General features: G+C 39.4%; 1 protein-coding gene across 1 annotated transcript in view; it reads left to right on the top strand.

Annotated features, from left to right (window-relative positions):
• Positions 1–19,851, top strand: part of LOC128693278 (uncharacterized) — a 586,781-nt gene that overhangs the window by 438,303 nt on the left and 128,627 nt on the right. The window contains exon 15 of the mRNA XM_070104248.1: positions 8,910–9,032. Coding sequence (XP_069960349.1) covers positions 8,910–9,032 — 123 coding nt within the window. The remainder of the gene's footprint in view (positions 1–8,909; positions 9,033–19,851) is intronic.

Raw genomic sequence — 19,851 nt, 5'->3', positions numbered from 1 at the left:
GCTGTTTCCTTACCACAGTTACTCTCTCACTTGGTTCCCAAAATCTTTTTTATTCTCTCCTTTACACTCCTCTATTCTCCAGATGCATACACACTTATTACAACCCACTTTTCTCATCCGACCCTTATCTTAACCCACATAATCATTGAATTTATACTTTTATATTCCTTCTTCTCCTTTCATAACTGATCTCTCAACATTATTGTTACCCCCTTCCTTAGCTCTAACTCTCTCATATTCTCTTGACTTAATCCCATTTATTTCTCCCAACTGAAACTCCTCTACCCCTTTCACGTTTGTTTCGCTTAGAGCTACGACATCCAGCTTTTTACATTCAAAACACTGATAATCATATCTTTCTTATAATTTGTACTACATCCACACACATTCAGACAACCCAGTTTATAAAGTTTTTCTTATTTTTAGTAATTTATACAGGAGAAAGGGTTACTAGCTCATTGCTCCCGGCATTTTATTCGCCTCTTACTACACGCATGTCTTAGGGAGGAAAGATTCTTATCCATTTTCCCATGGAGATGAGAGGAAGTGAAAAGGACAAGAATTATTTAGAAAAAGAGAAGAAAATTCAGATCGGTGTGTATACATATTTGTGTACTTGTATATGTAGTGTGTCTAAGTGTAAGTAGAAGCAGCAAGGTATACGTTCAGTGGGAATGAAAATTGGCAGGAAAATCAGTAAATGATATGATGGAATATGTAACAACAATATGCAAGGAAGCAGAGGAGAGCTTTGTAATCAAAGGCAACAGAAATAATGAGAAGGCCAGGACGAGCCCTTGGCTCACCCAAAGGTGAAGAGAGGCCAGAACTAAGTGCACTAGGGAATGAAAGAAGTATAAAAAGCAAAGGCACCAGGATAATAGATTAGTCGAAGAGTCAGAAATAAATATGCACAGATAAGGAGGGAGGCCCAGCGACAATACGAAAACGACATAGCAATTAAAGCCAAGTCTGACCAGAAGCTGTTGTATAGTTATATAAGTTCGAAAACAATAATCAAAAACCAGGTAGTCTGGGTGAAGAAAGAAAGATTTACAATGGATACAGCAAGGACTCCAGGAAGCCGAAGTAGTGGGGTACACCATCAAGTGCTGCACATAATAAGTACAACCGAGGAGATGAAATGGCTGTTAAATGAATTAGATACCTCAAAGGAAATGGAGCCGGACAACATATCTCTGTGGGTCCTGAGAGAGGGAGCAGAGGCACTGTATGTGCTAATAACAGGTTTCAACACATGTATCAAAACAGGTGTGAAAGACAAAAAATGAGGTCCCAATATTAAGAAAGGAGACAGACACGTAGCACCAAACTACAGACCAGTGTCACTGACATATATAGAATGCAGAGTCATGGAGAAAATTATGAGGAGAAGAATGGTGAAGCACCTAAACAGAAATGAGCTTATTCACGACAACCAGCACCGTTTGAGGGAAGGAAAATCCCGTATCACAAACCTACTGGAGTTCTGTGACAAGGTAATGGTGGTAAGGCAAGAGAGAGAGAAAGTGTTTTCTTCGACTGTAAGAAGGCTTTTGACTCACTTCCGCACCAGAGATTAGTGCAAAAGTTGGAGGACCAGGCGGGTATTACAGGGAAGGCACAGCAATTGATAGAAGAATAACTAAAAGTAAGACAACAACGAGTCATTGTATGTGACAAGGTGTCAGACTGGGCGCTTGTGACGAGTGGGGTTCCACAGGGGTCGGTCCTAGGACTGGTGCTGTTTCTGGTATATTTGAATGACTTGACAGAAGGAATAGACTCAGACCTTGAGATGAGCATAATGCCAAGCACATATCCTGAGGCACACATCAACCAAATAACTGCTGTAGTATATGAGCGACTAACAAACCTAATAGCGTTCCGAGAGCTCAGTAAGGAATCGTTCACGACTCTGTACACAGTGTACGTCAGACCCATACTGGAGTAGGCAGCACCAGTTTGGAACCCTCAATGGACCAAGCACATAAGGAAATTAGATAAAGTGCAAAGGTTTACAACCAGACTAGTCCCGAAACTAAGGAGCATGTCCTACAAGGAGGACAGGAGGAATAGGGAGGGACATGATAGTGACATATAAAATACTGAGACGAATCGACATAGTGGTCAGAGACAGGATGTTCCAGAGATGGGACACAGCAACAAAAGATCATAATTGGAAGCCGAAGACTTGGAGGAGTCACAAGGATGTCAGTAAGTATTACTTCAGTCATAGAGTTGTCAGGAAGTGGTATAATCTGGAAAGTGAGATAGTGGAGGCAGGTACCATATGATAAAGCTCATGGAGCAGCGAGAGAGTGGCTCCATAGGCGACCACTGAAGAGGCGAGGCTATGAACTATGAATCGACCCTTGCAAGCACAATTACGTGAATACAATTGAGTACACACAGACACACAAATTCGGAGAAATGGCAGGGCCAGGAGCTATGACTCGACGCCTGGAATCATAACTAGGTGAGTACAATTAGGTGAGTGCGCGCGCACACACACACACACACACACATGCAGATGCACGACCATGCCATTAAGATCTACTGGGAGATCAATGGCCATGTACAAACAGGATCCAGAGACACTGAGGGAAAGGCAATGGGAGGAGGAGAGGGAGAAGTCTGTGTTTATTCATGGGCTTCAGGAGAGTGAGGGGAGGACACAATGAAAGACGGCAGGGAAGAAGAACTGGAGATTAAAAACATCATCAAAGAAATAGGCGAAGGGGACATGACTGATATAATAAATTTTCAGAGAAAAGTGGGGTACTCAAATGGGAGAAACCGGCCAGTTAAGCTGGTTTTCAAGACAGAAACTGTGCGAAACAAGATCCTGCAAGAGAAATCACGGCTGAAGAAATTGTCAAGATACAGGAGGGTGTTCCTAGACCGAGACAGAACAAGATCAAAGCGACAGCAGCAGAGGGAGAGGACACAGAAGGAAAAGAGGCTAGGAGGAGAGATGAAGACAGAAATTGCAGAGTACAACCAGAGCAGGGCAGAGCAACATGTACAGGCACACACGGAAGCACCCCTAGAACCCACACAGTCAAACAAGCTATCCCAACACAAACCACAATCCACACTTACAGTCCCTCCACAGTACACCGTAGAATCCCACAGCACACTGCCAGGTCCCCCCACCCTCACAGACCCCTCAAACACAGTGGTGGAGAGGAAACTGAAGGTATGGTTCACCAACGCTGAAAGCATAACGAATAAGTGGGAGGAGTGGCACGAAAGAATCAAGGAGGCATCAACGGACATCATAGCTCTCACAGAAACCAAGCTCACAGGAATGAAAACAGATGCCTTCTTTCCAACGGGATATCAGATCCTGAGGAAAGACAGAGGGAACAGAGAGGGTGGAGGAGTGGCACTGCTCATCAAAAACCAATAGGAGTTTGATGAGCTGTAGAGTGGAGACAGAGGAGAAGCAAGAGACTTCATAATAGCAACACTTCAGTCTGGAGGTCCCAAGGTGATAATTACAATGTTGTATAACCCACTACAGAACAGCTGGAGGCCAAGGCAAGAATATGATGAGAGTAATAGAGAAATGATTGACACACTGACTGAAGTGGCCAGAATGGCTCATGTGAACAGGACAAATCTGTTGATTATGGGTGACTTCAACCACAAGGAAATCGACAGGGAAAACCTGGAGCCACATGGGGGCCCAGAAACGTGGAGGGCTAAGATGATGGAGGTGATACAGGAAAACTTTATTCACCAACACGTAAGGGACACTACCAGAGAGAGAGGAGAGGATGAACGAGCGAGACTGGACCTAGTATTCACCTTGAGTAGTGCAGATATTGAGGACATCACATATGAAATTCCCCTTGGGGCCAGCGATCATGTAGTCTTAAGCTTCGAATACACGGTAGAGTTACAAGTGGAGGGGGAAACAGGAAGGGCCAGGAATGAGGAACTTCCTGAACCGGGTTCAGTGGGACAGAGAACTGGAAGGGAAGCCAGTAAATGAGATGATGAAATATGTAACAACAATATGCAAGGAAGCTGAGGAGAGGTTTGTACCCAAGGGTAACAGGAATAATGAAAAAGTCAGGATGAGCCCAGGGTTCACCCAAAGGTGCAGGGAGGCAAAAACCAAGTGTGCTACGGAATGGAAGAAGTACAGAAGGCAAAGGACCCAAGAGAAAAAGGAGAGCAGTCATAGAGCCAGAAATGAATATGAACAGGTAAGAAGGGAGGCCCAACGACAATGTAAAAACGACATAGCAGCGAAAGCCAAATCTGACCCGAAGCTGTTATACAGCCACATCAGGAGGAACACAACAGTCAAGGACCAGGTAATCAGGCTAAGGAAGGAAAGAGGAGAGACAACAAGAAACGACCGCAAAGTATGTGAGGAACTCAAAAGGAGATTCAAAGAAGTGTTCACAGAGGAGACAGAAGGGACTCCAGAAAGACAGGGAGGTGGGGTGCACCACTAAGTATTAGACACAATACACACAAACGAGGAAGAAGTGAAGAGGCTTCTGAGTGAGCTAGATACCTCAAAGGCAATGGGGCCGGATAACATCTCTCCATGGGTCCTGAGAGAGGGAGCAGAGGTACTATGTGTACCCCTAACAACAATATTCAACACATCTATTGAAATAAGGAGATTATCTGAGGTATGGAAGACAGCAAATGTAGTCCCAATTTTTAAAAAAAGGAGACAGACATGAAGCACTAAACTACAGATCAGTGTCACTGACACGTATAGTATGCAAAGTTATGGAGATTATCAAGAGAAGAGTGGTGGAACACCTAGAAAGGAATGATCTCATCAACAGCAACCAACATGGTTTCAGGGAATGGAAATACTGTGTCACAAACCTACTGAGGTCCTATGACAGGGTGACAGCAGTAAGACAAAAGAGAGAGGGGTGAGTGGATTGCATTTTCTTTGACTGTAAGAAGGCGTTTGACACAGTCCCACACAAGAGATTAGTGCAAAAACTGGAGGACCAGGCACGGATAACAGGGAAGGCACTACAATGGACCAGGGAATACTTGTCAGGAAGACAGCAGCGAGTCATGGTACGTGGCGAGGTGTCAGAGTGGGCACCTGTGACCAGCGGGGTCCCACAGGGGTCAGTCCTAGGACCAGTGCTGTTTCTGGTATTTGTGAACGACATGGCGGAAGGAATAGACTCTGAAGTGTCCCTGTTTGCAGATGATATGAAGTTGATGAGAAGAATTCATTCGATCGAAGACTAGGCAGAACTACAAAGGGATCTGGACAGGCTGCAGACCTGGTCCAGCAAGGGAAATCACAAGAAACAACCGAGATATATGTGAAGAGCTTAACCTTATATTTAGGGAAGTAATTTCAATGGAGACAGAAATGACTACAGAAAGCTGGAGTGCTGGGGTACTCAACTATTTTTGGAAACAATATAGACAACCGATGAGTGGGTGAAGAGGGTGCTAAGTGAACTAGATACCTCAAAGGCGATGGGGCCGGCCAACGTCTCTCCGAGGGTCCTGAGAGAGAGAGAGAGAGAGAGATTTCAGGCGCTGTATGTGCCACTAACAGCACATCTTTTGAAACAGGGCGACTACCTGAGGTGTGAAAGGCAGCAAATATAGTCCCATTTTTAAGAAAGGCGACACAGACGCAGCATTAAACTACAGACCAATGTCAATGACATGTATAGTACACAAAGTCACGGAGAAGATTATCAGTAGAAGATTGGTAGAGCACATAGAAGATAATTTATACACGACAACCAGCATAGCTTCAGGGATGGGAAATCCTGTGTCAAAAACCTACTGAAGTCTTACGAAAAGGTGATGGAAGTAAGACAAGAGAAAGAAGGGGGTTAGACTGCATTTTCTTGGACTCTAAGAAGTTTTTTTTACTCAGTTCCACGCAAGAGGATAAGACAGGTATAACAGGCAAAACACTTCACTGGATTAGAGAATACCCAACAGAAATGCAAAAACGAGTCATGGTACATGACAAGGTGTTAGAGTGGGCGCCTATAACGAGCGGGGTTCCACAGGGTCAGTCCTAAGACCGTTGCTGTTACTGGTATATGTGAAAGATATGACGGCAAGGATAGATTCAGAAGTATCCCAGTTTCCAGGCGATATGATGCTAATGAGAATTCAAATAGATTAGAATCTGGCAGGAATCCAAAAGGATCTGGATAGGCTGCAAGCCAAGTCCAGCAACTGCACCAGCAACTTACACCAAGTGCAAAGTCATGATGTTTGGGGAAGGGCAAAGAAGACCCCTGACAGGGTTCAGGCTATAGGGGCCAAAGATTGCAAACTTAACTCAAGGAAAAGGATTTTTGAGTGAGTATAATATCAAGAACATCTCTTCAGACGCACATCAACCAAATAACTGCTGCGGCATTTGGTCGCCTGGCAAACCTGGTAGAATTTCATGCCCTTTCGTGATTTCTCACATTATCAAGGAACTATGAAAATCAAAGATTAACTGGAAGGCATATAAGCACGAGACTACACCTCGCGGCCACCTCAGCAACATCTGACTTTATATTCTACCCAAAAATTTAATTTGTATAATGTATCTTAAATTCTTCCCAAAATTTATTAATTATCTGTCATTGAATCCAATTTGCTTAACCCAGAAGCAATATTCATATTATTATGCCACTTTCTCAACCTTTTGAAAATCAATTGGATGGTTAAAATCTCTTACATAATTAAACAAAGCATTAGAATCTTGTCCACTTCTAATCCTACATTTATGTTGCTTTAATCATAGTTCAAGACTTTACCAGTTTCACGTAATAAACTTTATCACATATTTTACAAGGAATCTTGTAGACGCAACCATCAGTATTTTTGGGAGATTTTTTATCAAAAGTTTTTTTAACTGTATCTAGAGTTTTAAATTCAACTTTCATATTAAAATTCTTTAGTGGAGATGGATTATCATCCAAGTTTTTATGGTAGGAGAAACCAACATATTTTTAGTTAAATAAGGATGGTTGTCCCTTTCTAAGTTTTAAAAAGTGTTTCTAGTAATTTTAAAATATTTATCAGTCAATTTTCTTGGGTATTTTAGATCATTAACTATTTCATAAATTTTCAAGATTTCTTCAAAAAAGGAATTCTGGACTTTTATATACGTAAAAATCTCAGTACCATTAACAATACACACAGTTTAACTTTAGCTAGATGTGAAGAATAATATTGTGAACGTTACTAATGTGAACGTTGTTCTGACTCTTGAAGCAGGAGAATGTGTTTCAGGATCTAATCTCGGCTGGTCGCAGATTGGTAAATGTTTCGTTACCACTTGTATAGTGAATTCATTACTATATAAACTGCTTTTGGAGGCTGGTATTCAAACGAGAGGTGGTTGATATTAGCCTTGAGCTTATCATTACCACGAGTGTCCTCGCATCGCGAACAACACGTAGCTCTGCTGGGTGCGTGATCTTTGAAGGATTATTGGTTGAGTGGTTAAGAAATGTGAACGTTGTTCTGTCTTTTGAGGCGGGAGAATGTGTCGCAGGATCTAATCTTTGCTGGCCGCAGTTTGGGAAATGTTTCAATACCACTTGTTTTGGGGTTTCATATATCAATAACAACTCTGCGACTAGCCGGGGGATCGAACCCGAGTTGTTTTAGCCCGCCTCATGGTGAGCGAAAATTCACGACACTCTTACCCACTGGCAGTAGGATTGTATAACCCAGTGGGTTAGAGCGTCCTGAATTTTCAGTCACCATATGGCGGGCTAAAACAGCACGGGTTCGATCCCCCGGCTAGTCGCAGAGCTTGTATATATATATATATATATATATATATATATATATATATATATATATATATATATATATATATATATATGTCGTGCCGAATGTGTAAAACTGGTCAATTAGCAAGAACTCATTTAAAATTAAGTCTTTTCTAAAATTTTCTCTTATACATTAAAGATATATTTTTTCATTAATATTGATGTAAAAATTCATAATTTTGCACCAAAAGAATCTTAGAAAACTTACCTAACCTTATTATAACAAGCGCAATTTATTTTAGCCTAATCCAAATAAATATATTTTAGATACGTTTACAATAATTTAGTAATAAAGAAACACAACGAAATATTTTTTTTTCGTTAGATTCAGAATGATTTTTGCGAAATTATTGCATACACAAATTTTCGCGTATCCTATATGGCAAGATGAGCGTTGCTATTTAAGCCAAGATCGCAAGTTTTACATATTCGGCACGACATATATATATATATATATATATATATATATATATATATATATATATATATATATATATATATATATATATATATATATATGTATATATATGTATGTATGTATGTATGTATATCAATAACACTCCGACTAGCCGGAGGATCGAACCTGTGTTGCTTTAGCCTGCCTAATAGGTAGCGAAAATTCTTGATGCTCTAACCCACTGGACCATACAATCCTTCAAGACTCACGCACCCAGCAGAGCTAGGTGTTGTTCCATGATCCGAAGATTTACGATGGTGTGGGTGCCTCAGAGCTAATTTCATTCAACTCCCCGTTTTATGTACTAGCCTCCACAAGCAGTATATATAGTACTGTAACAACGAATAAGTCGTATTTAATCAATAACAACACTGTGACTAGCTGGGGGATCAAACCTGTGGTGTTTTAGCCCGCCTAATGGTGAGCGAAAATTCCATGATGCTCTAACCCACTGGACCATACAATCCTGCAAGAATCACGCACCAAGCAGAGCTAGGTGTTGTACTGTGATCCGAGGATATACGATGGTGTGGGTGCCTCAGAGAGAGACATAACATATTCCACATAATGTTTTTGTTAACACTCTTATATAATGAAGACAATGCAGACTTTACCAATAACATGGTTATATTTTTTGTGTACAGTATTGGCAGTGAGGTCGGAGTCAGTCGTCAGCTGTGAGGAAGTGAGTGTGTGTGAACTCTCAGAAATGACAGACTCTCACACACCTCCCCTTCACCACCACGCCCTCTGTCCTCTACATTTAGGTAAGATATACCATTGTTGGCTCATTCTCTTCTCTGCCTTGCACGTCATACATTTACGTATGATACCCTGTATTCACCTTATTATCTCCTTTACCTTGCTTAGGGAAACTAGCTATGTGAAAGAACGTGTTCATGATTTCAGAGTATTCCAAAAAAGATGTGAAATATCCGTTTATTCGTTATCAGAAAATGCAGATATTATTGTTCTAAGTGAATCTTGATTTAATTTAGAATAACCATGAAACAGCAGAAATAGATAAGGTTCGTACTGACAATGAAGTGTGGGAGGAGTTTTTTTGTAAATAGATAAACAGCTTGCTTCAGAAATTCAACAGCATGATGTAGTGACAGATGACTCTGTACATGTAGAAAACCAAGGTAATGGGAGCCAAATTATCATATTCCGTGAAGTACATCGTTTCTCCAATCGTAATGTAAACAGGAGCACTCTCCAAGAGGTCTGGGAGGCCTCTAGACTCTTGAACATAACGACAGTTTTTTAACTACAACTCACAATTATTAATTGCAATAACATTTTTAATCTTACTCTGACCAGCGATTTTGACCTTTTCCGTCGTGTCAGGACGGAGAGACTAGAAAGCAGTGATCACATCATTCCATTCATTTGAGGGAGAAATTAACATTATATTCGGAGATGTCATGCTATGAAAATTATAAAAGAATATGGCAGAAATAATATATATTATGTGATAGAACTATTGTTCAGTAAACGAAGTAGATTTCTGTCTATACGCTATCCAGGAAAGATATCTGTTGAATCCATAAGCGATCCGAAGCTCCAGAATCCCAGCTTCCTCTACCTAAGTGCACACGAAAGAATAGTGCAGTGTGGTGACCATAAGCTAATGAAGCAGAAAAAAAAATAATATAATATATATATATATATATATATATATATATATATATATATATATATATATATATATATATATATATATATATATTATATATATATATTATATATATATATATATATATATATATATATATATATATATATATATATATATATATAATGTGTATATGTGTATATATATATATATATATATATATATATATATATATATATATTTTATATATATATATATATATATATATATATATATATATATATATATATATATATATATATATATATATATGTGTGTGTGTGTGTGTGACTATGTATGCACGTAATTATATATATTTTTGTATATTTATACGTGCATGTATGTATGCCTATTTCCATATGTATGCATAAACGAATACACATTTTTTGTATGTATTCATGTGTGTACGTATGTTTGTGCAGCTGAATGAATGTATGTTGTCTTAAGTGAATGTATGTACACTTTTATGTACATATGATTGTGCATATACAAATGTCTGCCTATGTAATAGTGTTCACGTGTATTCTGTATGCATGTTGTATGGATATATTCTTGCATATCTTAATACACATTAGCTTGTATACATGTGCATATGCGTATGTGATGTGCATACGAATGCTTGTTTATTTCCACATATGTATGTATACATGTGCGTCCTTGTGTTCACCTATACATATGTCCTTGTGCATACGTGTACGCATATATTCTTGTTTATTTATATATCTGCGAAGGCAAAACAAAAATAAGATAATTACTTTTCATTATTATGGGATGATTCCCTTAGAGGTAACCTAAAAAATAATTAACAACAATATAACTTCGTAGATAGTAGGCTGGTAGATAGCAACCACCCAGGGAAGTACTACCGTCCTGCCAGATGACTGTGAAACAGAAACCTGTAACTGTTTTGCATGATGGTAGGATTGCTGGTGTCTTTTTCTGTCTCATAAATACGCTAGATAACAGGGATATCTTGCTACTCCTACTTACACTTTGGTCACACTTTACAGACACGCACATGCATATATATATACATACATCTAGGTTTCTCTCCTTTTTCTAAATAGTTCTTGTTCTTCTTTAATTCTTCTATTGTCCATGGGGAAGTGGAAAAGAAACTTTCCTCCGTAAGCCATGCGTGTCTTATGAGGCGACTAAAATGCCGGGAGCAATGGGCTAGTAACCCCTTCTCCTGTAAACATTTACTAAAAAAGAGAAGAAGAAAAACTTTATAAAACTGGGATGTTTGAATGTGCGTGGATGTAATGCGGATGACAAGAAACAGATGAATGCTGATGTTATGAACGAAAAAGAGTTGGATGTCCTGGCACTAAGCGAAACAAAGCTGAAGGGGGTAGGGAAGTTTCGGTGGGGGGAAATAAATGGGATTAAATCTGGAGTATCTGAGAGAGTTAGAGCTAAGGAAGGGGTAGCAATAATGTTGAAGGATCAGTTATGGAAGGAGAAAAGAGAATATGAATGTGTAAATTCAAGAATTATGTGGATTAAAGTAAAGGTTGGATGCAAAAAAGTGGTTCATAATAAGCGTGTATGCACCTGGAGAAGAGAGGAATGTAGAGGAGAGAGAGAGAGATTTTGAGAGATGTTAAGTGAATGTATAGGAACCTTTGAACCAAGTGAGAGAGTAATTGTGGTAGGGGACCTGAATGCTAAAGTAGGAGAAACTTTTAGAGAGGGTGTGGTAGGTAAGTTTGGGGTGCCAGGTGTAAATGATAATGGGAGCCCTTTGATTGAACTTTGTATAGAAAGGGGTTTAGTTATAGGTAATACATATTTTAAGAAAAAGAGGATAAATAAGTATACAAAATATGATGTAGGGCGATATAACAGTAGTTTGTTGGATTATATATTGGTAGATAAAAGACTGTTAAGTAGACTTCAGGATGTACATGTTTATAGAGGGGCCACAGATATAACAGATCACTTTTTAGTTGTAGCTACACTGAGAGTAAAAGGTAGATGGGATACAAGGAGAATAGAAGCATCAGGAAAGAGAGAGGTGAAGGTTTATAAACTAAAAGAGGAGGCAGTTAGGGTAAGATATAAACAGCTATTGGAGGATAGATGGGCTAATGAGAGCATAGGAAATGGGGTCGAAGATGTATGGGGCAGGTTTAAAAATGTAGTGTTAGAGTGTTCAGCAGAAGTTTGTGGTTACAGGGAAATGGGTGCGGGAGGGAAGAAGAGCGATTGGTGGAATGATGATATAAAAAGAGTAGTAAGGGAGAAAAAGTTAGCATTTGAGAAGTTTTTACAAAGTAGAAGTGATGTAAGGAGGGAAGAGTATATGGAGAAAAAGAGAGAGGTTAAGAGAGAGGTGAAGTAATGTAAAAAGAGAGCAAAATGAGAGAGTGGGTGAGATGTTATCAACAAATTTTGTTGAAAATAAGAAAAAGTTTTGGAGTGAGATTAACAAGTTAAGGAAGCCTAGAGAACAAATGGATTTGCCAGTTAAAAATAGGAGAGGAGAGTTATTAAATGGAGAGTTAGAGGTATTGGGAAGATGGAGGGAATATTTTGAGGAAATATTAAATGTTGATAAAGATAGGGAAGCTGTGATTTCGTGTACAGGGCAAGGAGGAATAACATCTTGCAGGAGTGAGGAAGAGCCAGTTGTGAGTGTGTGGGAAGTTCGTGAGTCAGTGGGTAGAATGAAAGGGGGTAAGGCAGCTGGGATTGATGGGATGAAGATAGAAATGTTAAAAGCAGGTGGGGATATAGTTTTGGAGTGGTTGGTGCTATTATTTAATAAATGTATGGAAGAGGGTAAGGTACCTAGGGATTGGCAGAGAGCATGCATAGTTCCTCTGTATAAAGGCAAAGGGGACAAAAGAGAGTGCAGAAATTATAGGGGGATAAGTCTGTTGAGTATACCTGGTAAAGTGTATGGTAGAGTTATTATTGAAAGAATTAAGAGTAAGACGGAGAATAGGATAGCAGATGAACAAGGAGGCTTTAGGAAAGGTAGGGGGTGTGTGGGCCAGGTGTTTACAGTGAAACATATAAGTGAACAGTATTTAGATAAGGCTAAAGAGGTTTTTGTGGCATTTATGGATTTGGAAAAGGCGTATGACAGGGTGGATAGGGGGGCAATGTGGCAGATGTTGCAGGTGTATGGTATAGGAGGTAGGTTACTGAAAGCAGTGAAGAGTTTTTACGAGGATAGTGGGGCTCAAGTTAGAGTATGTAGGAAAGAGGAAAATTATTTCCCAGTAAAAGTAGGCCTTAGACAAGGATGTGTGATGTCACCGTGGTTGTTTAATATATTTATAGATGGGGTTGTAAGAGAAGTAAATGCGAGGGTCTTGGCAAGAAGCGTGGAGTTAAAAGATAAAGAATCACACATAAAGTGGGAGTTGTCACAGTTGCTCTTTGCTGATGACACTGTGCTCTTGGGAGATTCTGAAGAGAAGTTGCAGAGGTTGGTGGATGAATTTGGTAGGGTGTGCAAAAGAAGAAAATTAAAAGTGAATACAGGAAAAAGTAAGGTAATGAGGATAACAAAAAGATTAGGTGATGAAAGATTGAATATCAGATTGGAGGGAGAGAGTATGGAGGAGGTGAATGTATTCAGATATTTGGGAGTGGACGTGTCAGCGGATGGGTCTATGAAAGATGAGGTGAATCATAGAATTGATGAGGGGAAAAGGGAGAGCGGTGTACTTGGTGTCCTTGGAGGCAAAGAGGGGAATGTTCGAGAGTATAGTTTTACCAACGCTCTTATATGGGTGTGAAGCTTGGGTGATGAATGTTGCAGCGAGGAGAAGGCTGGAGGCAGTGGAGATGTCATGTCTGAGGGCAATGTGTGGTGTGAATATAATGCAGAGAATTCGTAGTTTGGAAGTTAGGAGGAGGTGCGGGATTGCCAAAACTGTTGTCCAGAGGGCTGAGGAAGGGTTGTTGAGGTGGTTTGGACATGTAGGGAGAATGTTATGAAACAGAATGACTTCAAGAGTGTATCAGTCTGTAGTGGAAGGAAGGCGGGTAGGGGTCGGCCTAGGAAAGGTTGGAGGGAGGGGGTAAAGGAGGTTTTGTGTGCGAGGTGCTTGAACTTCCATCGGGCATGCGTGAGCGTGTTTGGTAGGAGTGAATGGAGACAAATGGCTTTTAATACTTGACGTGCTGTTGGAGTGTGAGCAAAGTAACATTTATGAAGGGGTTCAGGGAAACCGGCAGGCCGGACTTGAGTCCTGGAGATGGGAAGTACAGTGCCTGCACTCTGAAGGAGGGGTGTTAATGTTGCAGTTTAAAAACTGTAGTTAAGACACATGTGCAACATCTGGGTATCTTTATTGTAGACGTTTCGCCATCCAGTGGCTTTATCAATACAAATTCTAGGACATAACTTGAAGACAGTAGAACTATGTACAGAAGATGAGGTAATCAATCCCTCAACCTAGGAGTAGGTGCGAAGAGCACCATAGTCGCGGAGATTCTGAAGCAGAAGAAAGGATCCTGGCGCTTATATAGTAACGTCAGGTGTAGCAGACGAGGGCATATTCACTGGTAGGCGGGATTCCCCAGTGGAAGTAGGTCCTTCCCAAAGAGATGGGATAGTTGTAGTAGTAGTTGTCGTAGTCGTGAAGGTTATGTACATGTCCTCAGAATTAAGATTCCTTAATTCTGTACATGTCCTCAGAATTAAGATTCCTTAATTCTGAGGACATGTACATAACCTTCACGACTACGACAACTACTACTACAACTATCCCATCTCTTTGGGAAGGACCTACTTCCACTGGGAAATCCCGCCTACCAGTGAATATGCCCTCGTCTGCTACACCTGACGTTACTATATAAGCGCCAGGATCCTTTCTTCTGCTTCAGAATCTCCGCGACTATGGTGCTCTTCGCACCTACTCCTAGGTTGAGGGACTGATTACCTCATCTTCTGTACATAGTTCTACTGTCTTCAAGTTATGTCCTAGAATTTGTATTGATAAAGCCACTGGATGGCGAAACGTCTACAATAAAGATACCCAGATGTTGCACATGTGTCTTAATCTCATCTTGTCGGTATTATATACCATTCGTACACAAAAACTGTAGTGTAAAGCACCCTTCTGGCAAGACAGTGATGGAGTGAATGATAGTGAAAGTTTTTCTTTTTCGGGTCACCCTGCCTTGGTGGGAATCGGCCAGTGTGATAATAAAAAGAAAATAACTTCATCTTTCAGGGTGTTTTAAAAGCCAAGTTCTTCCAGGTATATTTTCTCATGTTTATGTTGTAAAAAAATATAATAGAAAATAAATTTAGCCTAATATTTAGTATTCATAATAGATTTTTAGATAAAAAAAAAATATCTCCTGGACTGCTAGAGAGAAATGTAAAAATATTAACGTATTGTAGGATTAACGTTTCCTTAGTTTTTTCGGATTGATAGATAAAATTCTTAGTGGTTGGAAGGAGAAAGATATTCCAAAGATCTAATTAATAAAATCAGGGGAAACAAGGCAAAGTAAAGTAACATGTAAACCACTAAGCAAGACAAACACTGAAAGTTTGAAGCTCATTAAGAAGAGTTTCTCGAGTCCTCACACGAAAATACTCCGGGAATGGCCTATGTAACGTGACTACAAGTTCAGGTTTTTACCGCCGAATCTCGCACCAGCAAGGCTGTGTTGTGCTCTAGCTCAACTCCCTTCAATGCTACTGTCATGACTCAGAAAATTTTAGGAAAAAAATTTGAACAGGTGAGGTTGCTTAAGTACTAAGACATCCAAATAAAACCACAAGACTTTTCTTAAAACAGTAAACCAGTGCTAAGAATTTAAAACATCTCGACTTAGCAGTTCCCGATAATTTTGGAGTTAGAACATTTTTAGAGAAATTGTATAGTAAATAAGAACGTTTAAGGGGATCACAGAAACTGTTAAATGTAAGAACGTCATAGAAAATATATATATATTTTTTTAAATTTTTTTGTCTCCTTTAATTTCAATGTAAAATTCATTACACTCCAGTAAAAATACCTTTATTTTTTTTATTTATTAAGAAATCGACTTGATGAGATTGAGTAAAAAAATTTCAAAATGGCACATCGACACCATGACCAGCCCTTCTAGGGCAGGGTAGGTGCCTGAGCCAGAGCTTGCAGCTCACAAGACTGTCATTCCTATTATCCTCCTTGGGGCGGGGATGGCGGACCAGAGAGGCCTAGCTTCTCCCTACTAGAAGCTAGGCCTGGGGACAGTTGGTCCCAAAATGAGGGGGTTCTTGTGCCTTCTCCCATGGGAGACTTAGGTCTCAGACACACACTAAAGAGGGAGCCAGAGCCGGGCTACCACTTGGAAAAGGCCCGAGTCGGGAGAATACCGGCGAATCTTTAATACTAATAATAATAATAATAATAATAATAATAATAATAATAATAATAATAATAATAATTCAAAATGACATCACACAGCCCAAAACCAATAGAAATTATTTCCAGTTAAGATAGCCAGCGGTAAAAAATTGACGCTGATCCGAGAACAGTTTCCCCATACTGCATAACGTTACCAGACACTCGGACGCCAATGCACTCAAAAATATTACTGCAGAGTGCAACATAAGATTGTAATTAGGGTAAACAATATTATTAAATAGCTGAAGCAAATCTGATTTAGAACTCTCAAATTATTTCGTAGACACCATAGTCCCAGTACCTTTAATAAAACTGGCCGGTCAAGGCACACACAACCCTGAACTAATTCAAACCGTCCACTAAGAAACACTAGCTTTAAGACCAAACTTAAATGGACTTCTCTTCCTATCTCAGAGGAACCAATATCCTAAGATACACCGGCACATAAAGTTCGCAAGCGCTAAGATTTTGTATTATAATGTTATCAGTGAAGAAGTCTGAAGGCAACTGGATTAACCGCATGAAAATCAGAAATGATCGCATGAAAATCAAAACTTCATTTTTCCCAGTTCTTACCATAAAAAAGACATATTGGGACCATCAGAGGCCAAAATAAATCCAGTGTTTAAATTTGAATTATGCATACATACAAGTAAATGTTATAAAACTTTGGATACATAATACATATTATTTTTTACAATGGTCTTGAGAACACACACATGTTGTGTGAACATAATGGATATTATATACATCCAAACTGAGATAATCCATGAAAGTCTAATAATATTGTTTATTTCTGATCAGGATAAACAGTGTCTACATTTTTAACAGAAGCTATTTTAATTAACAAAATGTGCATGTTGAAGACAAGTTAACCTGTACTCAAGATGATACGTCCTTTGAGGAAAATACGTCTGCACTTTAAGTTGAAAGCCGATCAGAAGAGGTATTCTCCGGTAACTGCACAGAATCCACCAAAATCCAGTACGGGTCATACACAGCCTGAGGAAACTGATGCATTTATATTCAATCTAAGCAAGATGAGGATTAGTCTAGTTCCTTGAATGAGGAGCCACTCACTAGTATCAGTGTAATACAATATTACCTCGGTCCCGCTTCAAAAACCCATTGTTACCTCATCATGGAAAAGTGAGCATTATTAATGAAGTCTGTCGATGCCATTTAGCCGTTTTTTTTTCTCAAAGTGGTACTATATTGTGTTAAAAATTTGAAGCCGATTAGGGAAGGTTTTTCTCTAGTTAGCATAGGAAAACAAAATCTTGGAAGGGCCTATATGTAACATCGTTCATAGAACACCCACGAACACAAACGGTTTCATGAATCTTGCCACAGATTCAGTACATCAACACTTAAAATTTAAAGCCTATCGAATAAGGCATGCTCAAGATAAAAAACAGAAGTCTATGGGGGCAGCAGAATGATAGCTCTAGGCCTTTCGTTTTACAATCAACACATTATCAGGAGCTTGCAAAATTGCTGAAGAGAGGAGGGTTTCCACGCCAATACGTTCCCAGAAGACCGCTGTCACTGGAGTGAGCGAGGGAGAGAGAAGGCACCGGAAGTGCCCACAGGCACAACAGCCAGACGGATGAATATTATAACATAAGAAAAATCCCACAAGCATTGGTATTGTAACCTAAACAAAATTAACGTAGGAATAATAATGAATTCAGTCATATTCCGCTATGACAGCAATAACTTTAAATACGCACATAAATATTGTTTGCGACATAGGAGTCACTGGCATTTATATTATAACCTCCACAGGACAACGTGTCCTTTAAATGACGAGAAAAAACCCTAACATATAGAGGGAAGACTTTTAAAAGTTATGTAAAGGAAACGGGGCTCATTAATATAAACTCATTTAAAGGGAGGGGAAACATTTGCAATAACAAAATGGCCACCGATATTCATCCCACATAATGCTGAGGCAAACTCTGGTTCAACCTTCAGAAACTGCAGCAAAAAATGCCCAAATTCCTCGGTGTGGCACCACATTTAAGACAGTCTGATGCATACATATAAGAGCACAATTTAAAACTGAGTACTATTGCCTCAACTAAAAACGCATCTAATTTGAACAGCCCGTCACTGATATTGATATTGATGACTGCCTATCATGCTTAATAATTGCCGATTCTACAATATTCCTTTCAAGCCAAGAGAAACAAGGGAAGATGACTCTTGCTTCCTGCCAATTTGCAGGGTTATTATAGGCTCTAATGTGGTTGAAAGTCGCGTTCGACTCCTGTGCTATACGTATCAAATAACGGTGTTGGGACATTCTCACCTCCAATGACTTTCCAGTTTGTCCCAAATAGGAGAGACAGCAACCATTGCAACCAACTCTGTAGACATCACCAAAATGTTGTTGTTGTGCATTCTTTAACAAGATGCTTCTAACAGTCCGTGAATTTAAAAAAAAAAACTACTTGTATATTAAATCTTCTAAGAGCATTTGGTAGGATAGATAAATTCTGGTTATATGTGAGGACCAGCACAGTCTTGGTCTGAGGTGTTATCCTAGGTTTTGTTCAAAATAAGTTTTCTTAGCTGCCTGCAAGGCAGATTCCATAAACATCTTAGGATATCGCAATTTCGTGCCAATGTCAAATATTTTCCTAATTTCTTCATGTAGGAACTCTGGACTGCACACTCTATAGGCTCTCAAAAAAATAGTCAGAAATACACTCCTTTTGACTCTAGTCTCGTGGTTGGAGTAGTAGTGAATGTATGAGCACACATTGGTAGACTTCCTATATACTGTAAACTTAAACTTTCTATCAACCCGGTGTATCAACACTTATAAGAATGGAAGTTTACAGTCCACCTCTTTCTCCACAATGAATTTAATAGACGGGACTAAAGCGTTTAAGCCATGGTAAATACCTGTCCAGGGCCATTTAGTTTGGCTAAAGACACAAAATGTCATAGACATATGTGAACCATTTAGCTCTACTGCCATGGCAGGATATTTTTCAAAAGTCTAGCCTCGAAAAATTTCATATACAGATTGCTCAATAAAGGGAATAACGGATTACCCATCGCCATTCCTTGTTTTTGAGCATAGTATTTCCCCTCAAATTCAAACTTGTAATCAACTATAGAAAGCTTAATCAATTCAATAATGGTATTTTTATCAAAATGCAAAGAGAACTCAGCTAATTCTTCTTCCAATTAAGATAGCAAGTCTGGAACAGGGACTCTCGTGAACAACGCAGCGACATCAAAACTGACAAGCTGACGTTTTGCAATTTGTCGATGAGATCAACATTGTTTTTTAAGTGGGCTTCAGAAATGTTGCCAAGCAAAGGAGTTAATATTTTTACCAACCATTTTGACAAGGCATATGATGCCCATCCTACCGAACTAATTATGGGTCTGGCTGGAAAACCGGGCTTGTGGGCTTTAATCAAACCGTACATGTAAGGGAGTGTCACAGATCTCGTCAATAACTGTTTAATTAATTCCTCATTACCTTTCAATAAGGTTCTAAGTTGTTTATTAAATGTACCATTAACCTGGTCCCAAGAGTTC

The sequence above is a fragment of the Cherax quadricarinatus genome, chromosome 90 (assembly GCF_038502225.1).
Source record: "Cherax quadricarinatus isolate ZL_2023a chromosome 90, ASM3850222v1, whole genome shotgun sequence".
In the NCBI taxonomy this organism is placed as follows: domain Eukaryota; kingdom Metazoa; phylum Arthropoda; class Malacostraca; order Decapoda; family Parastacidae; genus Cherax; species Cherax quadricarinatus.
Note: the sequence above shows the minus strand (reverse complement) of the source record. Positions and strands in the feature narration are given on the sequence as shown.